Source organism: Dendropsophus ebraccatus, chromosome 1 (assembly GCF_027789765.1).
Source record: "Dendropsophus ebraccatus isolate aDenEbr1 chromosome 1, aDenEbr1.pat, whole genome shotgun sequence".
Taxonomy (NCBI): domain Eukaryota; kingdom Metazoa; phylum Chordata; class Amphibia; order Anura; family Hylidae; genus Dendropsophus; species Dendropsophus ebraccatus.
In genome coordinates, this window is record NC_091454.1 from 149,689,919 (window position 1) to 149,716,073 (window position 26,155).

At 40.2% G+C, this 26,155-nt stretch overlaps 1 protein-coding gene across 4 annotated transcripts in view; it reads left to right on the forward strand.

Annotated features, from left to right (window-relative positions):
- SHF (Src homology 2 domain containing F) overlaps positions 1-26,155 on the forward strand; it is a 197,183-nt gene that overhangs the window by 73,771 nt on the left and 97,257 nt on the right. For all 4 annotated transcript variants that reach the window (XM_069981899.1, XM_069981909.1, XM_069981904.1 and 1 more), the window contains exon 3: positions 22,175-22,393. In XM_069981899.1, coding sequence (XP_069838000.1) covers positions 22,175-22,393 — 219 coding nt within the window. The remainder of the gene's footprint in view (positions 1-22,174; positions 22,394-26,155) is intronic.

Below are 26,155 nucleotides of genomic sequence, written 5' to 3' on the forward strand. Positions count from 1 at the left end.
TTTTGTATCCTACTAAATTTTCAACTGGAAAAGAATGTTCTGTTGTATTTTTTTTTCTTTTTTTATAGTCCCAGTATGAAACTGGGTATACTGGCCTACAGTTATTGGTTGGTAGATCTAGTTATGGTAGAAGTCCAGTTATAGATCTGAGCTCCAATAGGAAATATCTAAGATGTGGGCTTCAACCAGCTTTGGCATTCTGAGAGTGTTCTGAGTGACATCTTAAAGCTTCACTATGGAGTCTTGAGAGGACCAAAATTCCAACCAACGCATTTCAGCACAACCGTACTCCTTCGCCGGGGATCCCTGACAAAGGTGTAAGGTTACGCTGAAATGTGTTGGATGGAATTTGGTCCTCTCGAGATTCCGTAGTGAAACTTTGTGATGTCACTCAGAACAGTTGCACGATTATTTAAACTTTTATAAAGGTCTTGCCAGTGACCCACAATCTCGCTCATAGACGCTAATTTGCTGCTGTCAGTCGGGCTGCGTAAAGGGGTCCTAACTGTGCATTGATTTTGGGCTCTTTGTTGAGGATCTCAAATAAGACCAGGAGCAGATCTGGCCACCTGTGTTTTAAAGAAAATGGATACACTAGGCATATTAACAAAAAAATTATCTTGGCCAGACTTCACACATGTCCCCAGCTCATAGTTGCATTGTTTGCACAGGTATGCCTGTACACCACGCAACACATAAAATAAGCTTCTGCATCTTCTGTGACAAGAATTTGCTCAAACAATATGTGAGGTTGAATGAAAGCAGAAGAGCCACTTCGCATTAACTCCATTCTCCAAGCAGATGACTCTGATTTATAGCGTATTTCTCTCACTATCTCTTTGTAATGTCCTCTCGTAGATTTGTACAGGCAAGCACAAAGCCCAAAGGGGAAATTAGTACTTGGCATCCATTTGTGAAGTGTGTTTTTCTCCTTGTACTTTTGTCATTGGCTCTTTGTACTTAAATCTGTTCCATTTCTCCTTTCATCCAGTCTGCTTCTCGGCTATAGTCCATAAAACTGCCTGCCGTAAGGCTTCTTTACTGAATTAAAGATAAGAATAAGGAAAACAGGAGTTTGAGAACTGTTAATGAAATGGTCGATGTCTACATCAATCCCTTCTGTTTTATATGAAATCTACAGGACATTTTCCCATACGCTGGAAATGTTTAAAAAGTTTATATATAATATATTTGTAAAAGCAAACCTATTACATTGAAAACACAGTCCAATCTGCAGACTTCATGTTATAGAGCCGGGGTGGGGAACCTTCAAACCTCCAGCTGTTGCAAAACTACAATTCCCATCATGCCTGGCAGCCAAAGCTTTAGCTTCTCTAAACTTTTGAATGCACACATCCAGCTGTTCAAGGTTTCTTTACTTTCGGCACAACTTGCTCTGCTCAATGACCTGAAGGGCACCCTTCAAAAAGAGTGGGATGCCATGCCTGAGCAGACAAAAAGTTCATTTGTGAACAGCATGAGACATTGTTGTCAAGTTGTATTTGATGGTCATGGTTACATTACAAGTTGACGATTAAATTTTTTTTGTTGGGGTATACCCACTACAATTTCAATACATATTTTGAGATGAGGAAATCGCATTTGCATGCTTCTACTTAAATGCTCTACTTTAGGGTGCCTTCACACGTATCGGATCTGCAGCAGATTTCACGCTGAGAGTTTGCAGCGAAATCTGCTGTGAATCCTGGTAGTGTGAAGCTGATTTGGTCCCATATACACAGCGAAATTTTCATTCTGCTGCCTGTATGTGACCCAGTCCCTTTTACCCCCACCGCCCTGCCGCCCCGGCCCGCAACATACATTACCTGCTCTGCGGCTGTGTGAAGCTCCTGCCTTCCCTCGCTCCCCATCAGCCAATCAGTATACGGCAGCACTGATTGGCTGATGGGGAGCGAGGGGAGCCAAGAACTTCACTGCAGCCGCGCCAAGCAGGTAATGTATGCTTCGGGCCGAGGCTGCGGGCGGCCGGGGTTAAAGGGGCCGGCTTACGGCATGAACATTCTGCTACAGATATGTAACCCCCATAGACGTTCACAGTACATGGATTCGCTGCAAACTTGCAGTGTGAAATCTGATGCGGATCCGGTAAGTGTGAAGGCACCCTTAATGATATATAACTATTGTGTAGTCTTCTTAGGTTTTCCATAAATTTTGCCCACAAGCCAAATATCCCTAATTTTTTATGACGTTCTTTCTCTTTAATATGTGCATTTGTACTAATGATTCTCAGTAGCAAGCTAATTACAGTCCTACTGAAAGTGTTGCATGTCCCACCGTGGCACTGGGGCCTGAGGGGCACCAGTATGCCACTTCTGGAGAGTCCTGTGTTGTTAAAGATGCATAAAAGTTGTGTGAAGCTGTTACACATTTGGATGCAAAAGAACACTGCAGAGACACCATCACATGTCTCAACGTCAGTGAACTAGCCAGACCTTCCCTCCGGGAAGGAACAACCAAGCCAAAGGCGTTATCCAGTCAAGTAAACCACCCCAGCAAGGTATCCATCCACAGACAGCTGTTTCGGGGTTTTGAGGTGGTTTCCTTGACTGGATAACACCTTTGGCTTGGTTATTCCTTCCCGGAGGGAAGGTGTGGCTAGTTCACTGACGTTGAGACGTGATGGTGTCTCTGCAGTGTTCTTTTGCATATTTGATTTCCCAGGGGACAATGTTCTAGAATACACTGACATAGAGACACGTGATGGTGTCTCTGCGGTGTTTTGGTTGATCTCCCTGAGGTCAATCAGTGTCCTTTTGCATGCACTTACTAGTCATTGTTCCCACTAGCCAGAAACCTACTCCACACTGATGAGGGGCAAAACCCCCGAAACAGCTGTCTGTAGATGGATACCTTGCTGAGGTGGTTTCCTTGACTGGATAACGCCTTTGGCTTGGTTGTTCCTTACCGGAGGGAAGGTCTGGCTAGTTCACTGACGTTGGGACGTGTGATGGTGTCTCTGCAGTGTTCTTTTGCATATTTGATTTCCCAGGGGGCAGTGTCCTAGAATACACTGACGTTGAGACACGAGATGGTGTCTCTGCGGTGTTTTGGTTGATCTCCCTGAGGTCAACCAGCGTCCTGTTACACATTTGGAAGCTTGAAATAACTCTTGTGTATGCACACACGCGTTCCCTGATGTACACAGTTGTTAACCTTCATAATTCACCCAACACCACAAAGCCCTAACAACTCCATTAAGTTGAAGCTTCTTGCCTGGCCAGCTGGTTAAGCTGCAGGTATATCTCCAGTCACTCTCACACTTGATGTTTAGTTGCAGCTATGAATTTATGCATGAACATTTCTTTAATGTTTGGTCTCTGAAGAATAGACCATATGGTGTTTCAATCCAGGAGAACAAATGGCATATCTCCGAAACCTTGCTAGAACAAATGTACACACATTACCATTCTGCTGTTCTAATCAAATCATGTTCTGAAAGTCATCATTTATTGTCTTGTGCTGAACGCTGCAGAAAATGACAGATTTATGTCCAGAATGAATTACGTTTGGTCACCTGTAGAGCATTTGCATGGTAAATTGTGTGCCATTATATTACAGCGGAAGGAGGACTGCACTAAAATCTGAGCTCTGCAGTCCTGTCCAGAAATGTTGATTATTACAAACCACTAAAAGTACCTTCCTGCATTGGTTACTGACCAATATCCATTACACAGAGGATACAGGCCTTCAGTCTCATAACGGATGTCTCTCCTACAGTCCCAGGTGATGTGATGGGGTCATTTAACTAGGACACTAGCTTTTCCTCAAACTAAGGCTTATACAGTATAATGGTTTCATATTAAATAAAGAATTCTTCAATGCATTTCAGTGCGTTATAAAACATCATTTGGAAAGGATCACTGAGGACGGTGAAGACATCATGCCTGTGCAGCCAGTTCAGCTGCTTAAGAGCGGAGTGGCTCGGTATCAGAAAATTCCAATTTGTTATTTGGCATTATGTAAGAAATAATTATTGTGGCAAGCAGGTGGCAGCATCACACAGTGATCCTGTAACCTACTTGTCTCATGGTTCCAAAACTGGACCTGAGAGTGAGTGGCAGTATGAGGAAGTCGGCTACAGACCGGTAAAGGGAGGAGGAGGGGCTTTCAGAATAGCCCTTCCCTCCCTTCCTTCCTTCCTTACATTGTTCTGGGGTTCAGTCCTGACACCTGCATGCCCATTATAGGAGTTTATGGCAGTGTATACCTTTTCCTGGTCCCTACCGCCCAGCCAGCCATTGGTTGAGGTGGGGTATTATTATTATTATTATTATTATTATTATTATTATTATTATTATTATTATTTTTATTATTATTTTTATTATTATTTATTTATAAAGTGCACTTAATTCCAGAGCGCTATACAGGTGGCGAGCAGAAACAACACAAGATAAAACACATTACATGAAGGCAAATAGCAGACTGGTACATGGGGAATAGGACCCTGTCTGCGAGGGCTTACAATCTATATATTATTATTAATTATTATTATTATTATTATTATTATTATTATTATTATTATTATTACCTAACCACTTACGAATAAATACTCTATATAGCCTTGTTATTAGCACATGCTGCACTATGTTTGGTTGTCATTATGCTGGCATTATAATTTATGAAGTTATTCCTGCTGATAGATAAGCTGATGTGGAACCCAGTAGTTTTATGCTGTCAGCCCGTCAAAATCCTTTGGCAGGTAGACATTAAGGGGGGACAATTGTCAAGACTGGCATACAAGTACGCCAGTCGTAAATGAAGCCCATCCGCCTTTTCCGCGGCCGGATTTACTAAGAGGCCTGTGCCTTTGGCGCAGGCATTGCAGATCGAATCTACATCTTCTCATCAGGAGCCATTGTAGACTTGTACAGTATGATGATTTACACCTGTGAGTGGGCATAAATCATGTTAAATCTGGAGCAGCAGGAGGCCCCCTCTGCTCGCCCTTCAGGTGAGCTGAGGTTATGGCCAGTGAATCTGTGCCTTCACCCTACTGTACGCCAGGGGCGCACCCTTGAAATATCTACTCCTACATGTTTCACTACCACCAGCCTCCCCACACATTGCTAGTCACTGGTGGCTATGTTCTGCACAGTGGAGTAGGTAATGATGGCACTCTCTATACCAGCACATCTGCTAAACAGACGGTGACTATGCCAACATACATAGCCTTGTGCAGATCCAGCATGGTCACCTGTTGCCATACTTAGGGATAACTAAAACCTCCTGGCAAGGCATATTCACTAGAGTGTGAAGGATTCCCTTATGAATGTTTAGAAGGATCTGTTTTCACTGGAGTTTCTCTTCAAGGCATTTTGCAGATGGATGTAAATGATAAAATATCTTTTTATTTATTGTGCACAATTTGTGCGTGCATTAACACTTTAGGTATATAACATATTGGGTGTATGGGCCATAAAATGTATCCTTTTATAATAATTTCTGCTAAGCAAGCACTGTGGGCTATCTTAATTGAAATGTGTTTCTACGGTCATCTTAATTTATGGCTAATGTACACTTTAGCACATTCCTGATCTGCACAATTTTCCTCAACATTGAAGAGGTTAATGGTCCCTTGTGTTCATAGGCATAAATAAGCCATCTGGAAATGCTGAAGTGGATGGAACAGGTTGCCAACCAAGGCCAGTGAGACATTATTGCTGCTCCTTGCTCGTCCTTGAGTGGTCTGATCTAATTTTGAGAAATTATTTTGGCTTATCTGCCTTTAATTTATATTCAGTCTAACAGCTTAGCCAGAGGAGACATCTGGGTTGGTACTTAAAGGAACCTACCTACTATTTTCAGAATACAATGGTGCCTTGGATTACGAGCATAATTCATTCCGGAATCCAAATCACTCTTGAACCAAAGCTAATTTTCCCATAACAAATAATTGAAATGCAGACAATTGGTTAAACATGATTTTATATCTTAAATATGTAAAACAAATTAAACAAACCTTTAGAAACAGCTGAATGTCATATTATAAGTTACTGTACAGTATAGCATGTGGTGTATAATGTAAAAGAACGGGATGGAACTGCAGATGCTAGAATAGAGAAGCAGGCTGCTGTCAGAGGTCTGTGTGGTCACATGATCACAATGGGGAAGGTGGTGGTCAGCATGGACCAATGAAGAAGTGAGAATCACAGAGCTGTGCAGGAGAACAGTGACAAAAATTTCTCCATACAGCAGTGTGACTGGCTGAGTGTAAGTGCAGGTACATTATAGCAGCAGTGTGTATAGCTGAGTGTAAGTGCAGGCACATTATAGGGGGTGAGAGTGTTATAGACCTCGCTATGCATACCATGTCCATTTACATCTCTATTTTTACATATTGGTTCAAATGATTACAGGAAATGTACACATTTATATGATATGACAATCTGATACTAAAAGTCAGGGAAGGGGAACGTGCTGCTGCAAAACTACAATTTCCACCACCCAGGCATGATGGGAATTGTAGCTTTGAAAGAGTAGGGAAACTGCCCATGATGCATTCAAGGAAGAGCACGATCAGTCAGGTGCAGCAGTTAGGGGGCAACTAAAGCTCTGCCAAGGGCACCGAGAAACTATTTAGCTTCTGGAATGGGCTCTCTGGCCCCTATATGTAACATTTCTTGTCAGTTTGTTCCCCCGGGAGTTTTTTTTTTTTTTTTCTAGCAATGCTTTTTCAATTCCTTGCTCCTTTTACTTATTTTTGTAATGGCAACTCCACACATCTCCATTACAGGAAAATTGTGATGGCCATTTTCCTATATAGACGTAATGAGTTTCTTATTCCCTAAGCTGTTTCAATAAACTGACTTTTTCTTGGACTGATCAATGAGGCATTGAAGGAATCTTAAGAAGGCAGTAAAATTTAAAATGAAAAAGTTTGCCCGAGCTGACTTCCTGCATCATTTAAAGGGCCATTTAGGAAGGTAGTTCTGTTTGTGGGAGAAAATTGTATTCTAAAATCCATTTATAAAAGCTTGGGTTGGTATTGGTTTTACATCTTTTTAACTATTAGGTAATACAATACTTAAACAAAGTAAATTGTTTAAAATGTTCTGCTGCTTACCTATATTTAAAAGAACCACTTAAAAATGTTAAACAACTAACTCTTTGCATAGACCTGCAATTTAAGGCAAGTTTTTATAGCGTTAATAAAAGAAAGAAACCATAGTAACCAGGATAGTTTCCGAAGGCATTTTGTTGAGTATGTTCATTGGTCTTATTATGAATCAGTAAAAGGAGTCCAAAAGACTCGGGTTCCGATGCAGAGTAGGAAACTCTTTTACACAACTATTTTCAACGGCCGTTATTTGATACTCAAAACAATTGCCATTATTTTAACATACTTTGGCAATTGTCCTTGCAATGGGGACTGTTGGTACATTATTTAAGTGTGGGTGTGGCTATTTTAACCCTTAGAGGACCCGGCCAATTTAAATTTTTGCATTTTCGATTTTTCCTCCTTGTGTTTAAAAGGCCATAGCACTTGCATTTTTTCACCTAGAAACCCACATGAGCCCTTATTTTTTGCGCCACTAATTGTACTTTGCAATGACAGGCTGAATTTTTGCATAAAGTATACTGCAAAACCAGAAAAAAATTCAAAGTGTGGTGAAATTGAAAAAAAAAACAAAAAAAAAACGCATTTCTTTTATTTGTGTTTTTACGCCGTTCGCCCTGGGGTAAAACTGACTTGTTATATATGTTCCTCAAGTTGTTACGATTAAAACGATATATAACATGTATAACTTTTTCTTTTATCTGATGGCCGGTAAAAAATTCAAACCATTGTTAACAAATATATGTTCCTTAAAATCGCTCTATTCCCAGGCTTATAGCGCTTTTATCCTTTGGTCTATAAGGGCTGTGTTAGGTGTCATTTTTTTGCGCCATGATGTTTACTTTCTATCGGTACCTTGATTGCGCATATGCGACTTTTTGATCGCTTTTTGTTTTTGCACATTGGGATTTTTTTGCGCTTACGCCATTTACCGTGTGAGATCAGGAATGTGATTAATAGTTTGGGCGATTACGGACGCGGCGATAGCAAACGTTAATTTATTTATTTATTTTATTTATTCAGACTTTTATTAGGGGTGGGGGCTTTTTACTTATAACAATACTTTTATTTTTACTTTTACACATATACTAGAAGCCCCCCTGGGGGACTTCTAGTATATGCACTCAGATCTCTCATTGAGATCTTTGCTGTATAGTTATACAGCAAAGATCAATGAGATCGGCACTCGTTTGCTTTCGGCTGCTGCAGCCGAAAACAAACGAGTGCCGAGCCGGGGACGGTGCCATCTTGGAGCGGTCCCTGGCCGGCAGCAGGTACAGAGATCGCTGTCCCGGAGGAGCGATCTCCTTACTATACCACCACCGATCATCTGCAGCCGGTAATCGGAGGCAGCTGTCATCTTTGACAGTTGCCTCCGATTACCTGATTAGCGGGCACGGCGATCACACCGTGCCCGCTAATAGCTGCGATTCCGGGCTACATGCGGCACCCGGGATCGCGGCGGTTCACAGCGCGGCCCCCGCTCTGAACGCAGGGAGGTGGCCCTGTCGTACGGGTACGTCCAGGGTCGCCTAAGGGTTAAAAAAAATTTAAAAATTTTTTTAATCAACAACAATATACCATATCAAAACGCTCTATCATTGTTATACACTCATCAATGCCATGTCCCATAGTAATCACATTTTTAATACCCTTAAAACCCTCCCACCACCCCATTCTGAGGGAGGATCGGGCAGACTGGTAAAAGAAAAAGAAGAATCAGGAAAGCAGAAAAAAAAAAGTTTGGCTGTTTTAAAAGGTCCATTAATTTTTTTGTTAAAAAGACAGTTAAAGGACTTTAAAAAATAACAAAAAACTGTGTGAACAACTTAAAATAACAGCTGCTCGCTAAATAACGGCCGCAAATAAATGTCCTGAACATTAACTTTATGGTTGCTACAAACAGAGGCCATTATTCTATGCATTATGTGAACTAACAACCATTGTTTTCATAGACTTCAATGGAAATTATTGAAGACTGAAAATAACGGCTATTATTTATTTATTTTTTAAGACCATGTGTGAACATTACCTGAGTCTTAGGTACAGTCATGTCCCCATTGTGGTGGTCCCATGGTGTAATGGACCTTTATATATAGTAGAACGGTGCAGTGGCTCAGTGGTTAGCATAGGGTCCTGGCTTCTAATCTGACTAAGGATAACGCAAAGCATTAACTGGTTTCCCATGAACATTTTGTGTGTCTAAAATAGGGAAATGATGTGGAATGACAACCTATCAATAAATGATAAAGCAATTGTATATACAATGTGGGAAGTGTATATTAGCAAATTGCTATACAATGACAGTCTGCAACTTAATGTATGACAATATTATACAGCATAAAAATGGCTGATAGTCTATGAAACCTGCTCACTGGCCATATCCAGTCACTTTATCATTTATTAATATTACCTTGTCGTTCCACAGATTCTCTTGTAGGGAGAAAGGTCTGGTAGGACAGAAACCTGGATTATTAATAACCTTTAAGTTGTTTGCATGATACTTGGAGTGCTGTGAGATATTTGCAGAAATATTCTTGCTTGTACCATGTCACTAAGCAGCCACCTTTGGCTCCTGGTGTGCACAGCCTTTGCTAGTCATGCTGAGAGCTCGGCTCAGTGACAGTGTTGCTCAGGGTAGTTGACAAATTGGGTGCATTCAAGCGCATAAAATCAATGATCTTAGTTTGGAAGCAGCACCGCTATATGTGATACAGAGGTCTGCTACCTCACAATCGTTTTTTGGTTCTCTCAAATTGATTGTTAAAAATGTTTGCCTATAAAACAAGCTCAGAAAATGTTATTGGTTTGACCTTCTTAAGAGTTTAATGGTCAAGTTCATCTGCCCATGAGGGAAGTATGTGAAGCGGCAAGACATGATGGCTTTCCTTGTCTACTACTTAAAGTATCCAACATCTCATCAGCTGAGTCAAGAATACTTTATACCACCAATGAAATGGTCCGATTGTAATTGAAGGGATTTGGAAAACTTGTTTATATGCCAGAGATGGGATTGATGCTTTCTGACTGACTACTCAGCAGTAGTGAACGTGCCGAAAGGTTGGGTTCGTCTGAAGCTAAACCCTTTGCATTGGTCTCCTGGTGGCTGGAAAAGTTGGATGCAGCCCTAGGGATTCCTGGAAAACATGGATACAACCGTAGTGACCGACTCGCTAACAATATAGAAATGGTGGGGATATATGTGGTGTTCTCTTAGGGCTTTGCAGTATGCTTACAGGGGTTGAATCCATGCATTTTGTAGCCATAACTCTATGCTTTTTTTTTTTATAGAAGATGTAAGAAATTATATAGCCCCTTCTGTGTTCACCTTGTGCATACAACCAAGTATCTATATAAACTGTTGGGTTTAAAGTAGGTAAGTGGTGGAAATTAATTTATAAATCTCTAATACAAAATATGCTTTTAGAGATCATATACTTTAGCAAATAGGACTTTGTTGGTAACAAATGGTGTTTTTAGAAGCTTGACAACATTTGACAAATGCTTAATGAGTCCCGGCAAACCCTGATAATCTTCTCCAGTATTATTAACCTTAGTTGAAATGAGAATATAAATCGCATTCTATTCACTCATATGTAAATATATTGTAGTTCTGCCACTTAGCTCTCCACTTGTCTCTGTATACTTTAATTCCTGTGCTGCCTTGGTACTCTCACTGGAACAGTGGTCTGTGAGCTGCGCTCCTCTTCATTCCCTGCCTGTGAGTTTCTGGCAGATGTTGTTTGAGCAGTGGGCACTTTCAAGTGTTGCATCTCATTACTGCCAACTAGACAAGCATGGCATACTAGATGTGCTACATTCTTGGATTCTGTAAACTGTGTTCTTACCAAAAGTAGTGCCTACCTGTTACTTTATGATCCAGATGACCTTATATGCAGTTGTATCTGATGTTGCCTCTATGCATTTATTCTGCACTAATATCCCTGTGAATGCTTGGTGTGAAATGACTGAGAGTGATCAGACAAGCAGGCTGTGAGGCCAGATGCTGATTTATACTTTGCTGTAGAATGTTGCATTACTAGGAGCAGAAAAAGTGGAAATTCCCATAATCCATTAACAGAATGACTTTGGTGTGAAAGTTAGAATTACTGTAGGTGTAAAATATGTATAGTATGACTTCCCATAATATCTCTGAATAGATTTCTTACTGAGATTGCCATAATGCTCTAATCTTTAATAAATAATGGAAACTATACTCTATTTGGTAACTTCTAAGTAATATTTTTTTTTAAAGAAAAAGAAACTAACTGGAAATGTTTTGTTCTACCCCAATCATTATCATCTTATAATAATCATGTAGTGAGATCAAAATGAAAGCTAATTTTTAATTCCTAGGATTCCAAAGAGGGAACATCTGTTGAGAGCCAAAGGGTAGGGGTTTGTTAGTGGGCAGCTGTAAGCATATGTCTAAAAAGGTAGTTTCCAATAAACTTTAAAAGAAAAAAAAATAAACTAATACAGCTGCAGCCCCGACAGAAGAAATTAAACTCTGATCGAAATACCCATTATACGAGAAGACATTAATAATCATTAATGATAGTAATTAGTAATAATCATCCATGCACAAAGTTGTATCTGTAGTTGCTCTATATATACTAACACATAGGGAGATTTATAAAAGTGTGTAAATATACACCTGGTGTAAACTGCCCACAGCAACCAATCACAGCTCAGCTTTTATTTTACCAGGTCTGAAAGCTGAGATGATTGGTTGCTGTGGGCAGTTTACACCAGGTGTATATTTACACACTTTTATAAATCTCCCCCACAGTGCATGTTGTACCTCTGTAGTCATCTCTATTATTCTTGCAACAAGGGTAACCTGTGACCGCAACATGGCATGTTCGAACAGTCCTTTTCAGTATGACATCCACTGCAAGGAGATTCTGTGAAACCTTATGATTTATTGGGAAAAGACAGAAATATTCTGTAGTCACACTTGGAAATATAGGTGTACAATACACAGAAATAGAAACCCGACGAGTCCCGAGCTGGTCTTCTATTTCAGATGTCTTATTTCCATAACCATAGGTACTGAATGCTGTTTGTTTTCTACACTACTTGTTGGGCTCTGTCAGTCATTCTCATTTATAACTGCTGTGTTTCATACACCACCTACTGTCCTATAACCCATACCAGTCTGATAAGAGGTTTGATGGGTCTGGCACGCTCCCAATTTTCCATACTGTGCGGATTATTTTCAGTCTGAATTTTCAGGCTTTAGTCCTTCGGTAGAGTAGCTGGAGCTCATGCATGACATGACATCTCTATTAGATAAAGCATTTAATATAGTTGACATTCAAAGAAATGAGAAATGAAGACTTTGTTTTTGAGACTCTGAATGACAACAAGTGGAAATGAATTTCTATCGTTTCATTAGATTTCTAGAACGGCATGCCATATAATTTAGATGGATAAGCGGCATACACGCCATCCTACTAGAAATGCAAAGGGTGATGGATATCTTACAAGCTTGAGAATTAATGTCAAATATGAACATCCACATTAAGGGATTAGTGTTTAGTATTGAAGAAAAAAAAGCATCAAAAAGTATATAAGTAGATTAAAGATGGAATATTACATATAATTTTAATCTTTTTACAAAACGAGAAGTACTATGTACTCTAATAGAGAAAGGTACATTTCAGTAAAAAGGGCAAGCTACAAATATTATTCAGTAGGTGCTTTAAAATAAAAAAAAATGTACATGTTAGAGAGACAGTCCAACAGCACCTTTGGTACCCAGGTAATTGCAAGTGGATCCGATGCAAGCAGGAGGCCATCAATCTCGGACTAGATGGCCCATAAATCATAATAGAAATCCTAACTGATATCCTAGTGGGCAAAACGTCGTGTCTGTACCCACTCACACAGTAAATTTGTGAATACTTCATCACCGTCGTAGCTTTTTTCCTATTACATGTCAAAGGTTTTGTGACCTAGATGGACTTTCAATGAAAGTCTTTTAGGTCTTTTAGGTTGCAGACACAGACCGGGGAAAGAAGTGTGCACCAATTGTCTCTTGCTCCTTCTATTGATCAGGCAGGGTCCTGAACACTCTGACCCATAAAAAGTCAGGTGAGCATGAAATTTTTTTTCAAAAAGAGTTGTGAATGCTAGGCTCAGGGTGCATGAGTCTGACCTGACTACTAAGTGAAAGATACAGGTGGTCAATCAAATATTTAAACCCAAATCTCAAGAATAGGGTGGAATGGTTTTGTAGCCATAAAATAAACACAGGGGCATAGCAAAAATAAAAAATTGTGATGTTACCAGTGTTCTCGTTGATTTCCATCACCTTTGTCCCCATCGCAAGAAAAGGAAAATGTTTGCACAACCAACCATTGGCTGACTTGGGTCAATGTTGTAGCCAGCAATTGTACTCATTTTAAAGGGAATCTGTCAGCTGTAATTCACGTTCCAACCTGCTGACACTGTTAGATAGCTTTTAGGTCAGGCAGACACCTGGTACTTTTTATATATGCATTTGTGCTCCCAGAATGTAGACTGGGCCCAGGGTGTGAGTCTGAGCAGGACCCAGGGAACCGGCAGCAGAGGGTTGGTAAGGTTAATACTGTTTTGGTTGTCCAAGTGAATTGATCAATTTACAGCATTTTAGCCCCAACAATAAGGGAGTTGCAGAAAATATACATGTATATAAATATATTTGTGGGCCATATTTTGGATAGCTTAATATTTTGGTCTTAAACAAAATTGAAGCCTTACATCATGACCTTAGAGTCTCGTGGTAGCTTCAGGAAGAATTAAAGTTGGCCATTACCTTTAAGGACCTATTTAACCACCTCAAGGAAATGGACACTAAATGCTCAATTTGGTTAAATGAAGTAGACTTGCTGACGTGCCCACATGTGGAATATACCTCAGGGATACTATGTTGTTGTTTTCTCCATCACAGGGGCCTTAATTGGAGTGACTATTTCATGAACACTCTGAGTGATTAAAAGCTTTAGTTAGAGACCACTATCTGTCATCCTGCTGTTATACATAATGATGAAATCCATCATGAGAAGTCTGCAGACATTGCATACTGGGGGAGGAAGCAGTGCTGAGCTTTTTAATCACATTGGCTAGAAGAAGAATACATTATCAATAATCAGAGACTATACAAATTAGTATCAGGAAATTGCTGTAGTGCGTGTGCAAGATGCCAGTAAAATAGTGTTGTCAAGCTATAAAATAGGAGGTGTTTTTTGGGGATGGGAATTAAAAAAAAAAAACTACTTTTTTTCTTTTATAGTGAACACCCTAAAAATGTCTGGTTTCAGTACCCAAAATGTGTTTTTCCTAAAAGTTTGTTTGCACTTTATTTAAATCTCTTATTTTAACCATTGGAAGAGACAATTGTTATGCAAAAGCAGCTGAAAACAGCAATTTTTCCATAAAAGTTCGGTGTGAACAGAGAGAAACAGTGGTGAGCCAGAATAGGATATACCTAGCAGTTACCAATACAATCAATTTGAATTAATCCTGAATATAGTAAAACAATCCTTTCTAACCATGGGGACTTGAGGACATAGCTCTGCTTGTCTAAAAAGACAGTTTACTATTGAGTTTAAAACGTGCAATTTTTCTACAGAGTATTCATCTGTTTTTTACCCAGCCAAATAGGACTAGTATAACAAATGTGCAAATACTAGGACTAGTATAAAAAAAATTGTGCAAATAAATTCACCTGGTACTGATCAGCTGTAAACCTGCACCAGTGCAATGTGCCTGCCTGTGCAATTGTCTTTAAAAAGTAGCCAATGATAAATTGGGCGCTAATCCTATTAAAATTTCAGGGTGAATACTCAAAACAGGCAGATTAAAAAAAGTCACATCTGAAAAATATTCTCCTAAATATTTGCTAAAAATAAGCTCCAAGTTCTTGATAAATGTCCCCCACTATTTTCATGTGAATGCCAGCTGTAATTCACTTTCCATATTGCTGACATTGTTAAATGTTAGTGCAAGGGGACACATGATACCTTTCATATATCCAGCTGTGACATGTGAAAGGTAGTCTTTTGAAGTCATCAGAAAATGGATGCATATATTGACACAAGTTTTAAAAAGATTTTACAGAGCCATTCTGGGATCCCTAATTTTTGTGTTCTGCTGGCGGTGCGGCCCCTGAAGTGCAGCTTCCATTCCAGCACCTTTTGGTCCCCTGCTTTTCACCACTTGTTGCTTCTTCCAAGCAAAGTTTTTTCACCAGTACCAGCCTCAGTCAGTGATTGGCTGAGCAGGCAGATCCTGTAGAGACATTTTGTCTTGAAAGAAGCAACAAGCAGGGGTTCAGAAGGTGCTAGAATGTGACAAGAGGTATATTATTATTTTTACTATGGATTATTATTGTTTTTTTTTTTTTTTAGATCCTGGACCCATTTAATGTGAATTTGGTGCATTTACATATTAATTTTATCTCCCAGCCTACAGTACAGTAGGTGATATAGGTTACTGTATTGCGTAAAAACCCAAAGAGAATATTTCCATGTATCTGTGAGAACAGTCCTCACAGTGACCCCTGTCAGTTCTGCAATTATAGTCTATAAAGGTTGCTGGAAAGGTGCGTGTGCTTTGAAAAGGATGCCTTCAGGGCTAGCTCAGGGGATCTAAAATATGTCAAACTGTTGTTGGATTCTTATATTGGATCTCCCCTACTTACAATTCCATCAGTGAGACTGGGGCTACTCGGCAATTCCCAATCATGCAACAAGGAAACGCCATGTTACACGACCCCTTCACTCATACAAAGCAGTTTTCCTGGCAGTTTTGGTCTCGCAGTACAACCCCATTCACTTGTATGAGTATGACACAGTGATTCCTGGTTTCATGGCCGGAGCTCCAGCTTTAGGCCTATGTAACAAGTCTCATCCATCCTGTTTACAAACTAGCCAAGCCAACCCGCAGAGAACTTGCAAGCAAGTCACAGTCACGCATGATTTGCATTGAGGTCTATGAAAGCAAATTTGCGTGCGACCTGCAATCATAAATCCATCAAGGACTTTGAAGGACTGTGTGTATACAGTGCATTTGGAAAGTCTTCAGACTTCATAGGCATGGCTGTATTATTTCTCTTTGCAATCCCAGAATTGCACAGGGAAGTCACAGACTTTATATGCGGGCATAGTGACTTTTTTTCTGAATGAATCAGAGACAAATCACGATATTCTAAGATACCAAATTTTTTTGAAAACTTGAAAATGTCAATTAAAATTGGGCCGCCCAGAACACCATACAACTCCAAATAGAGTGTCTATGGCTCTATAGTATGGGGCCGTATGCATCAGACCATGTATTTATTAAAACAATCTGCACTTGAATAATAACATCTAATCATGTGGCAATGTCTGTTTTCCTGAAATCCTAGAACATTTTAATACATCACGCTAAAATAATTTGTCATCTTCACATCAATGACTTTAACTTAACAGCATCCCAAGTGTCATGCACACTGTCTTGCTCTGACTGGTGTCTTTGTTGCTGTGCAGTAAGAATACAGTGTCTTGTCACTTGGTTCTCTCGGGAATTCGGTGTGGGTTGGAGACAGATCTCTATTACAGCGGCTGAAGAAGATGGATCATCTCATAATAATATTGATCTACCAAGCACATAGCCAGTTAATACATTGCTGGCATGGGAGAAAACCTAAGCAAACATTTGTGTTACAAGATGAGACTGATTGCAAGAGCAATTCAGTCATTGATGTTTTGGTTTTAAGCAATATAGGACAATGCCCAGCATTCGATCATTATGGCGTATTTGGCAAGCGGCGCACATCATCCTTGGCTGTATTCCAGAGCTTCTCTAAAGCATGTGGCTGGAAATTATTTTAGGTAAAAAATTAACTCCTGAATAAGTCTCACATTCTTCAGAAGACTGCTGTTTCTGCTGTGTATATATAGATCTGCGCCGCAGGACTTAGGAGTTCCTTTAGTTTGTAAGCCGTAAGCATCTTGTGTTCTTGTAAGGCTTTAATATGAACATTTGCGTAGGATTATTTTTCTTTTTTTATAAACAGGATATTGATTCCTTTCAATGATCTTAAAATATCTGAGAAGCAAGTATTGGAGATAAATTTAGATGTTGTGCTATTATATGAGAGTAGGTATCTTTGAAAAGCCTTTGGTCATATATCCATGCCCCGCTTTACAAGCACGCTATTCAAGTTTCACCTGTAAGGGGATGTTTTCACATGGCACATTTGTTGCAAAAATCAACTGTGTTTGTAGGAGTAGAAAAAGTAAACATATTCATAGTCCCCGATCAATCACATGACTGACACAAAAACGTGCAATACATCTGCCACGTGTATCTTCCATACTTACTGTTTAAGTAATTTCTCATGTCTTCTCCTAGTGCCACTCATATTATACTCTAGATTATACCACCACAAATGGTGCCCCTGAATATAACTGGCACATGCTGTGCCTTCTGAATATGATGGAATCGCCCTCTCACGCCGTCCCTCTGCAGTATAATGGAATCACATAGTGTTCCCCCTGATGCAAATGGTTTCACAAGCGGACCCCAGAACAATAAATCCACATGCTCTACTCCCTTACTATAATGGAATAGTGTGTCCTACTACCTCAATTTAACGGCATCTCACTTTGTGGCCTGTGTATATTACAGCACTTCACATAGCAAAATAAAAAAGCCCTACCTAATAAGTCAGTGCTACACTTAGGGGGAGATTTATCAAAGGGTGAAAAATTTTGACTGGTGCAAACTGTCCACAATAACCAATCAAATTTCCTCTTTCTTTTTTTACCAGAGCTAAAAGCTGAGCTGTGATTGGTTGTTGTGGACAGTTTGCAACAGTCTAAATTTTACACTCTTTCATAAATCTCCCCCTAAGTGTCCAGTCTAAAAAAAATTATATACAACAATTTAAAAAAAATTGAGAAAAGTTATTATTTAGACCCAAACTGGATATTGAGCACAAATCAATTAATCCCACTCTCTTGCATGTGTGTTTTTGTCCTGTGTATTAATCCAAGGAGGATGTTGGCAGAGGGACACAGGGCACTGGAGGGACACTGAGTATCCCTCTGCCATCATCCTCTCCAGCAGCCACAGTCCGCACAGCTCTGGGAGTTGGGTCGTGACATCACCATTTTATCCAGGAAGTGAAGCCTTGATGCTGCAGTAAGTGCAGGGAAATAGCACTTTATAAGTATTTCCTGTATTAAGTGTATATTGGTAATTTGTATAACTTTTGGGAGGCAATACAATATTTTAATAAAAATTTTTGCCGGACTTCTCCTTTAACCCCTTAGTGACCGCCGTGCTGCCTCTTCACGGCGGCCACTAATGGGCTTTATTCCGATGCGTACGCCTTTTAACGGCGTACGCATCGGAATGAATTGCCGCCCGGCGGCGGCAGTGCAGGGGATCGGCGGTCAGTATGACAGCTGACCCCCTCCTGTAACTGCCCGGAGCGGAGGATTCTCCGCTCCGGACAGTTAAACCCGTTAAATGCCGCTGTTAAAGCATAACATCGGCATTTAACGGGTTCTGGTGTGTATCGGACAGCGCCGCAGGTCCACTTACGTGATCGGAGGTCCAGCGGCGACGTACGGTCCCCCGACGTCTCCATGGTAACTCTGGGGGCCTAATGAAGGCCCCCGGGCTTACCATGGATAACCCATCCTGCTGACAGGGGTGGCTGTGCTACTGCCTGTCAGCAGGATGGTCCCATTATACAATACACTGTACTGCAGAAGCAGCACAGTGTATTGTATAATGTAATCGAAGTGTTACACTAGTGTACAGTAATGTACACTAGTGTAAAAAAAAGTGCACTAAACACAATCCAGAGAATACATGTATTATGTTATTAGTGACCGCCAATATGAATTTTTACGGCGATCACTAATGGGCTCTATTCTGCTGCCATCAGCTCTTTATGGCGATGGCGCAGAATAGTGCAGCAGCGCCGGTAATGCCCGCAGCCCTCACCTCTCAGCTACCGGAGGTTGCTGAGATGTTGGGGCAGAGTGCGGGCTCAGTCCCGGCCAGTCCCTGCACCGACTATCGCCATTATTAACAGTATAACGGCGGCCACCAGTAACGGGCGCTGCATGCTTTCATCTCCTCACACCGTTAATCCGCAGTGAGAGGAGATGAATACATGCCCCCCCCCTGTCCCCCCCGGAATAACCTTAGTGTTCACAGTGATTAATTCCTTAGGGTTCAAACACACTTGCCGCATCAGCAGCGAGACTCGCTGAGCATCCCGGCCCTGTGTACTCAATGGCAGACAAACTCGCAGCAGGGATGTACACCCTGCTGCGAGTTTGTCCAAAGGCCGACCCGTTAACCCCCCCAACTACCGGAGACTATACATCACCTGGTCCCGACTATACATCATCTGGTCCTTCGCTGATTCCCAGCATGTCCCGCTCGGCCAATCAGTGCGCTTCCCCACCGCAGCACTGATTGGCTGAACAGGCCGTGAAGACGTCGGGAGCCCCGTAGCGGGGATCAGGTGACGTATAGTCTCCGGCGGCCGGGGAGTTAACGGGGCGAGCTGTGGACAAACTCGCAGCAGGGATGTACATCCCTGCTGTGAGATTATCTGCCATTGAGTACACATGGCCGGGATCCTCAGCGAGTCTCGCTGCGAATATGCAGCCAGAAACTCACTGCGGATATGACAAGTGTGTTTGTACCCTTAAAAAAAGATCAAACCCTCATTCTCTCCACTACCAGAGGTTGCGGAGAGCATGGGGCAATGATCAGGGACTAGCCGATGTGGTCCTGGTACAAGTGATCAGCGGTATATACTATATACCACTGATCACTTGTTCCAAATGCTGCCGGCACTTTTTGTCCCCTGTCACCAAAAATCATTGACTGGATAAAAAGTCAAGTGCCCCGGATTACCTGTAACTGCACTGCAAATGCTAATTGGCGCTCCTTCCGTTCTGAGCCCGGCTGTGTGCCCATACAGTGGTTTATGCCCACATATGGGTTACTGTTGAACTCAGAAGAACCTGTGCTATAGATTTTGGGGTGCACTTTCTCTCCCTTTCCTCGTGATGTTGAGAAATTTCAAACTAAACAAACATATTATTGGAAAAATTCTAGTTTTTCATTTTTACTGTCTAAATTTGAATACTTTCCTCTAATACCTGTGGGGTCAAAATGCTCACCTCACACCAAGATGTATTGTTTGAGGGGTGCACTTTCCAAAATGGGGTGACTTATGGGGGGGGTTTCACTCTGCTGACACTATAAGGGCTCTGCAAACGCACCTGGCGCTCAGAAACTTCTACAGCAAAATCTGCACTGAAAATGCTAATTGGCGCTCCCTTCCTTCTGAGGCCTGCAGTGTGCCCATACAGTGGTTTATGCCCACATATGGGGTACCTTTCTACTCGGAAGAACATGTGTTACAGATTTTGGGGTGCCTTTTATCTCCTGTTCCTTGTGAAATTGAGAAATTTCAAACTAAACATATTATTGGGAAAATTCTAGTTTTTCATTTTTACTGTATAGTTTTGAATACTTTCCTCTTATACCCGTTGGGTCAAAATGCTCACTACACCCCAAGACGTATTCTTTGAGGGGTTAAATTTCCAAAATGGGGTTACTTATGGGGGGGGTTTCACTCTGCTAGCACTACAGGGGCTCTGCAAACGCACTTGGCGCCTGAAAACTTGTACAGCAAAATCTGCACTGAAAATGCTAATTGGCGCTTCTCCCCTTCTGAGCCCCGCTGTGTGCCCATACAGTGGTTTATGCCCCCATATGGGGTACCATTGTACTCAGGACGACCTGCATTACAAATTTTGGGGTGTTTTTTCTCTCTTGTTACTTGTGAAAATTAGATACTTTAATCTGAACAAACGTATTATTTGAAAATTTCTATTTTCCATTTTTTTCCGGCCTAATTGTGAATACTTTCCTCCAGCCCCTGTAGGGTTAAAATGCTCATAATACCCCTAGATTAATTCCTTAGAGTGTAGTTTACAAAATGGGGTCATTTATGGGGGTTTCAAGTATAAAAGCCTCCTAAAAACACTTAAAAAAAGAACTGGTCCCTAAAAAAATTAATTTTGGAAATTTCATGAAAAATTGATAATTTGCTGATACATTTCTAAGCCCCGTAACACCCTAAAAAAGTAAAATATGTTTACGAAATTATGCCAGAATAAAGAGGACATATTGGTAATGTGACCTAGTAACTAATTTGTGATACAACTTTCTTTTTTTAGAAGCAGAGAATTTCAAAGTTTGTAAAGTGCAAATTTTTCATGATATTTTTATGTTTTTCACAAAAAACACAAAAGATAGTGACCAAATTTTGCCACTAATATAAAGTACCATATGTTACAAAAAACAATCTCAGAATTGCTAGCATATGTTAAAGCATCACTGAGCTATAAGCGCATAAGGTGAGACATGTTAGATTTTGAAAACTCAAATAGGCTTGGTCCCTAAGGGGTTAAACTGTATTACTTATTCCTAATCGTACAGTATTATAGATGTTATATACAAAGAAGAAAAGGGTGTTTTAGGTAACGCTATTCTGTATGGAGAGAACAGTTAATGCCATTGTGCTTCATGGAGATGGCCTTTCATGTAGATGGCCTTTCTCTATCTCTTTCCCTATTGGGCGGCCATTTTCCTCGTAGAGACAAAAAGGGAAGTAGCTACCCAGGAGTTGAGAGCATCTCATAAGCCTTTTAACACAGACTAGGAAATCCTGTCTTTGTTGAGCATCTATTAGTTATATTTTAATCCAGACAAACATATTCTTACATGGCTTTGTAGGGAAATTGGCTGTCTATCCACAAAAGCGTAATCTACTGAACTCATAATGTATAATGCATGGTCTATATAGTGAATACCATAGACAGGAGATGCTGATGGTCCCATTTACATAATGTACACTTGGGAATAAAGTAAGAAACTCAAGTAAATAATTTGGTGTAGGTTTTACTTTCTAAATATATTTTAGTTGAATAGATTAACATAAACTTTTATTCTATGGAAAGAGTATGAATTAATAAGTAGCAAACTCCTAGTCAATGTCTTCTTCTTTTTCCTGTGTTTGTACAGAAATTCGCAGAAGGGGATCCAAAGATTTGCCTAGTAAACCCTTACATTTATATGACACACCGTATGAACCATCGGAAAATGGATTAGAATCGGATGGTGAAAAGTCATCTGGTCAGCGGCCACGGGAGTCTAGGCTGCCACAGGATGATGAACGGCCTCCAGAAGAGTATGACCAACCTTGGGAATGGAAGAAAGATCGAATTTCTAAGGCATTTGCAGGTCAGTTGATACTGTACAGTCACCCACATTAACACTAAGGAGGTTTTACAGGAAGACACCAGACCCCATTAACAGTACAGGAAGAACAATGATCTGAAAACAAAAATCAGCCAAAAGAACACTGTGTATGCATTTTGATCTTGCTGGCGGGACAGACTGAAAAGTGACTTTTATTGCTTTTGTCAGCTTTGTTTATGCAATTCGCCATTTTATGTAAAATATGAACAAATATCGTTATGAGGTTTCTTTGTGAGACTTTAAAACTGCCATTGCTTCAACTACAGTTTTATGTAAATAAAGCCTAATGCATTGGTCTGTATATACATATATGCATTTGTATAGAATGTGTCTTTACTGTCTGTCTGTCTGTCTGTCTTGGACCAATGTTTACTTGCTAAGCCTTTTAGTTCGGTGCTTGTTTTGCTAACAGAACAATTACCCATTACTGGTAGATTTTGCTTTGTCTTTCTGTCTGTCTTTCTGCATAGATTTTCCCCATTGTTTATTCCTCCTATCTGGTTTCGGTACACTAAAACATTTTGCAGTAGTATCAATAAAAAAAATTAATGAGAAAAAAATGTATACTGTGCACTTTTATTGTTTTCTGACATTGATGTAGTAGATGTAATAACAATTTAAGATGAAGTCATATTTTGCACTCGTAAAACTTTTTTATTTTCTTTCTATTTTGGATAAGTTCATGTTTATTTAGAAAAAGACACGGTTAATAATTGAACAATATCATAAAAATATGGATGTAAAATACATGAACGTGTTGGTTAGAACAAGCAAGTTAAAGAAATAGAAATTTGTATATTGTGTGTGATGGGTCTGTGTGTGATTGTATATATCAATATATCAAAATGTCTTTATTAAAGGCTATGGACATATTTGACCTGGAAAAATAAGAGCACAGAGGACAAGTATTGCATTTTAATGATCCATGAAAAAAAAAAAACCCTACAATATCCTAACATTAAAAAAGCACATAGTGAGAGATGTATTGTGTTTTTGCGCTAAGTATTTTGATAGCATGTCAAACCCAGCCATACAAAACATAACCAAGTAAAAGTCAAACTGTGCTGTAAATAAGCGCTATTCTCCTATGTCTGCACTCCTTTCCAGAGCATACTACACGGCTCAATAGTCCTGTGGCCATGGCTGCATGAACAATCACTATATTGTTTGTGTGGACATAACATTAATCTGCCAATGGCCACACACATCCTATTACTTAAGAAGATGTGAGACTAACAGAAGATTATTTTTTGCCATGTTAAGTCAGCAATCATCAGATGAGCAGGCAGGAGACAATAGGGCCTTAAATCCGAAGTAAGCACATAAGAGTAGGGTTTAATTAGCGTTAATTAGCATTATTTTGCTGTAAATTGTGTAAGATATGACTATTTTTGCTGTGATTTTGATGGAATAGCACTATTTTACCACAAATTGCACAATTCACTGCAAAATTTTGCTTATTAATGCTAATTCAACACTATGTGTGAAAATTGAGTCTCCTCCTTTGTGTGCCTAATGACCAATTGGCTGTTAGGGTATGTTCACACTATGGAATCGGTGAGGAATTTAAATCTGAGTCTGCTTTAAATTCTGCCTGTCCCGTTGATTCAATGGGATTTCTCAAGCGCAATACTCCATCCGCCCAAAGATTTGACATATCAAGGATTGTGCTTGCGAAAGGGACAGGCAAAATTTCAAGCGGTGTCTGCAGCACGAACTCCGCACAAAATTCCTTGTCGATTCTGTAGTGTGAACATACCCCCAGGCAGCCCACATATGCAGCAAGCCAAAATGCACTGTGAGTTCTGACAACATAATAAGCATTACTTCTGTAATAGTTTATAATACAATAGCTCTTTAGTGGGATCAGATGAGAAGAGTCGTAGGTGCCCTTGACCCGCATGCTGGTTCAATGGCCATTCCTCAGTGTTGGTACGCACTAATCTTTGATACTAGGAACATACTAGGGGTCATGTTGGGATTCTCTGATCCAGTCTTTTAGCCATCACAGTGTGGCTCGCCTCATCCTTGTTCCTCAGATGCTTACCCTTGCCCATTTCTTCTATTTTTAACACATCAACTTCTAGAGCTTACTGTTCACCTGCTGCCATATATATACACCACCCCTTGACAGATACCATTGTCATAGGATGATCATATTAATTTTACATGTTGGTGGCTTTGTTTGGTATGATTGATGTATGTATTTAAAGCGACTCTGTACCCACAATCCCCCCAAACTACTTGTACCTTTTTGGATAGCTGCTTTTAATCCAAGATCTGTCCTCGGGTGCGTTCGGCAGGTGATGCAGTTATTGTCCTAAAAAATAACTTTTAAACTTGCAGCCCCGTGCCCAACGGCCGGGGCTTAGATTGTGTATGCATTAGGCTGGCACAACCTCTCTGTCCCTCCTCCCCACCCTCTTCCTTATTAGGAATGCCACTGGAACATTTTCTCCTGTCTGAACATTGCACAGGTGCCTTAACGATCCAGCCCATGTGCCGTGCTGACACAGGTGGGGAATAGGAGACAATCTGCCTGGATTATTTCTAATGATGAGGAGGGCGGGGAGGAGGGACAGAAAGGTTTTGCCAGCCTAATGCATACACAATCTAAGCCCCGGACGTTGGGCACAGGGCTGCTAGTTTAAAAGTAGTTTTTTAGGACAATAACTGCATCACCTGCTGAACGAACCACAGGACAGATCTTGGATTAAAAGTGGCTATCTGAAGGTACAAGCTGTTTGGGGGGGGGGGGGGTCAGATTGTGGGTATAGAGTCGCTTTAATGAACGGGCATATATTATTTTATCATTTTGATGCCTGTGGGGTGTATGGTAATGTCCACCATATAAAAATAGCTTTGAATCCCACAACTGTCCCCATTACCAGTATTGAAACTAGAAGGGTTGCAGTTTACAATGTGTGTCTATCGCTCTTCCGACAGTTCCACACACTGTTTTCTTTAGGAGCTCATGGGGTTTTGAAAGGGTAACCTGCTTCACAGTTGAATTGATAGGTACCTTATAGGATTTTGAGACATTAGTTCTCAATGTTAGTTCTCAATGTTAGTCTTTGCATGAGCCCAGGCAAAAGAAGCAGTGGGCTGACCTTTTTTGTATTTTTTAAAAATATTTGTTTTTCATGGAATTGCCTAACAACCTAGTTTTGTTATGTTTTTTTTCTCCTTTTTGTGTGTGTAGATTGATTAGACTAATGCATAAAATGGTATCGGTTTCTGTTTTTCAATTACTTTAGGATCTTGTTCTATCCTTAGTGCAGCATAAGCTCTATGCAAGGTAATTGATTGTTTTTTTTTTTTTCCATTTTGATTAAAGCATTTTAATCCCAGAGATATTAATGGCCTAAATCTGACAAGAAAAATGTATTAATTAAAAATGAGAAAGAAACAGTGAAAACTTTGCATGTGGATTCTTGCATTTTGAAAGCCGCTTTGTTCTATCTGTGTAATCACAAGCAATAGGACAATACATAGAACTGCCATAGAAGATTTTATGGGGAAATCTAAAAGTGTAATATGTACTGTATCTCCCCCTGTGTTTAAAGTGTCACTGTCGTTTGAGAACAATATTGACATTTCATAGAGATATGTGAAAAGTTTTGATCGGTCCAGCTCTGAGTGTTTCCTCTCCGTGTCAGAAAATAAAGAGTCAAGCTCATAATGTAAGTCTTTAGAGCCTGACTTTTTTTTTTTTTCTTACACAGAACGGGGAGAGCACTCATT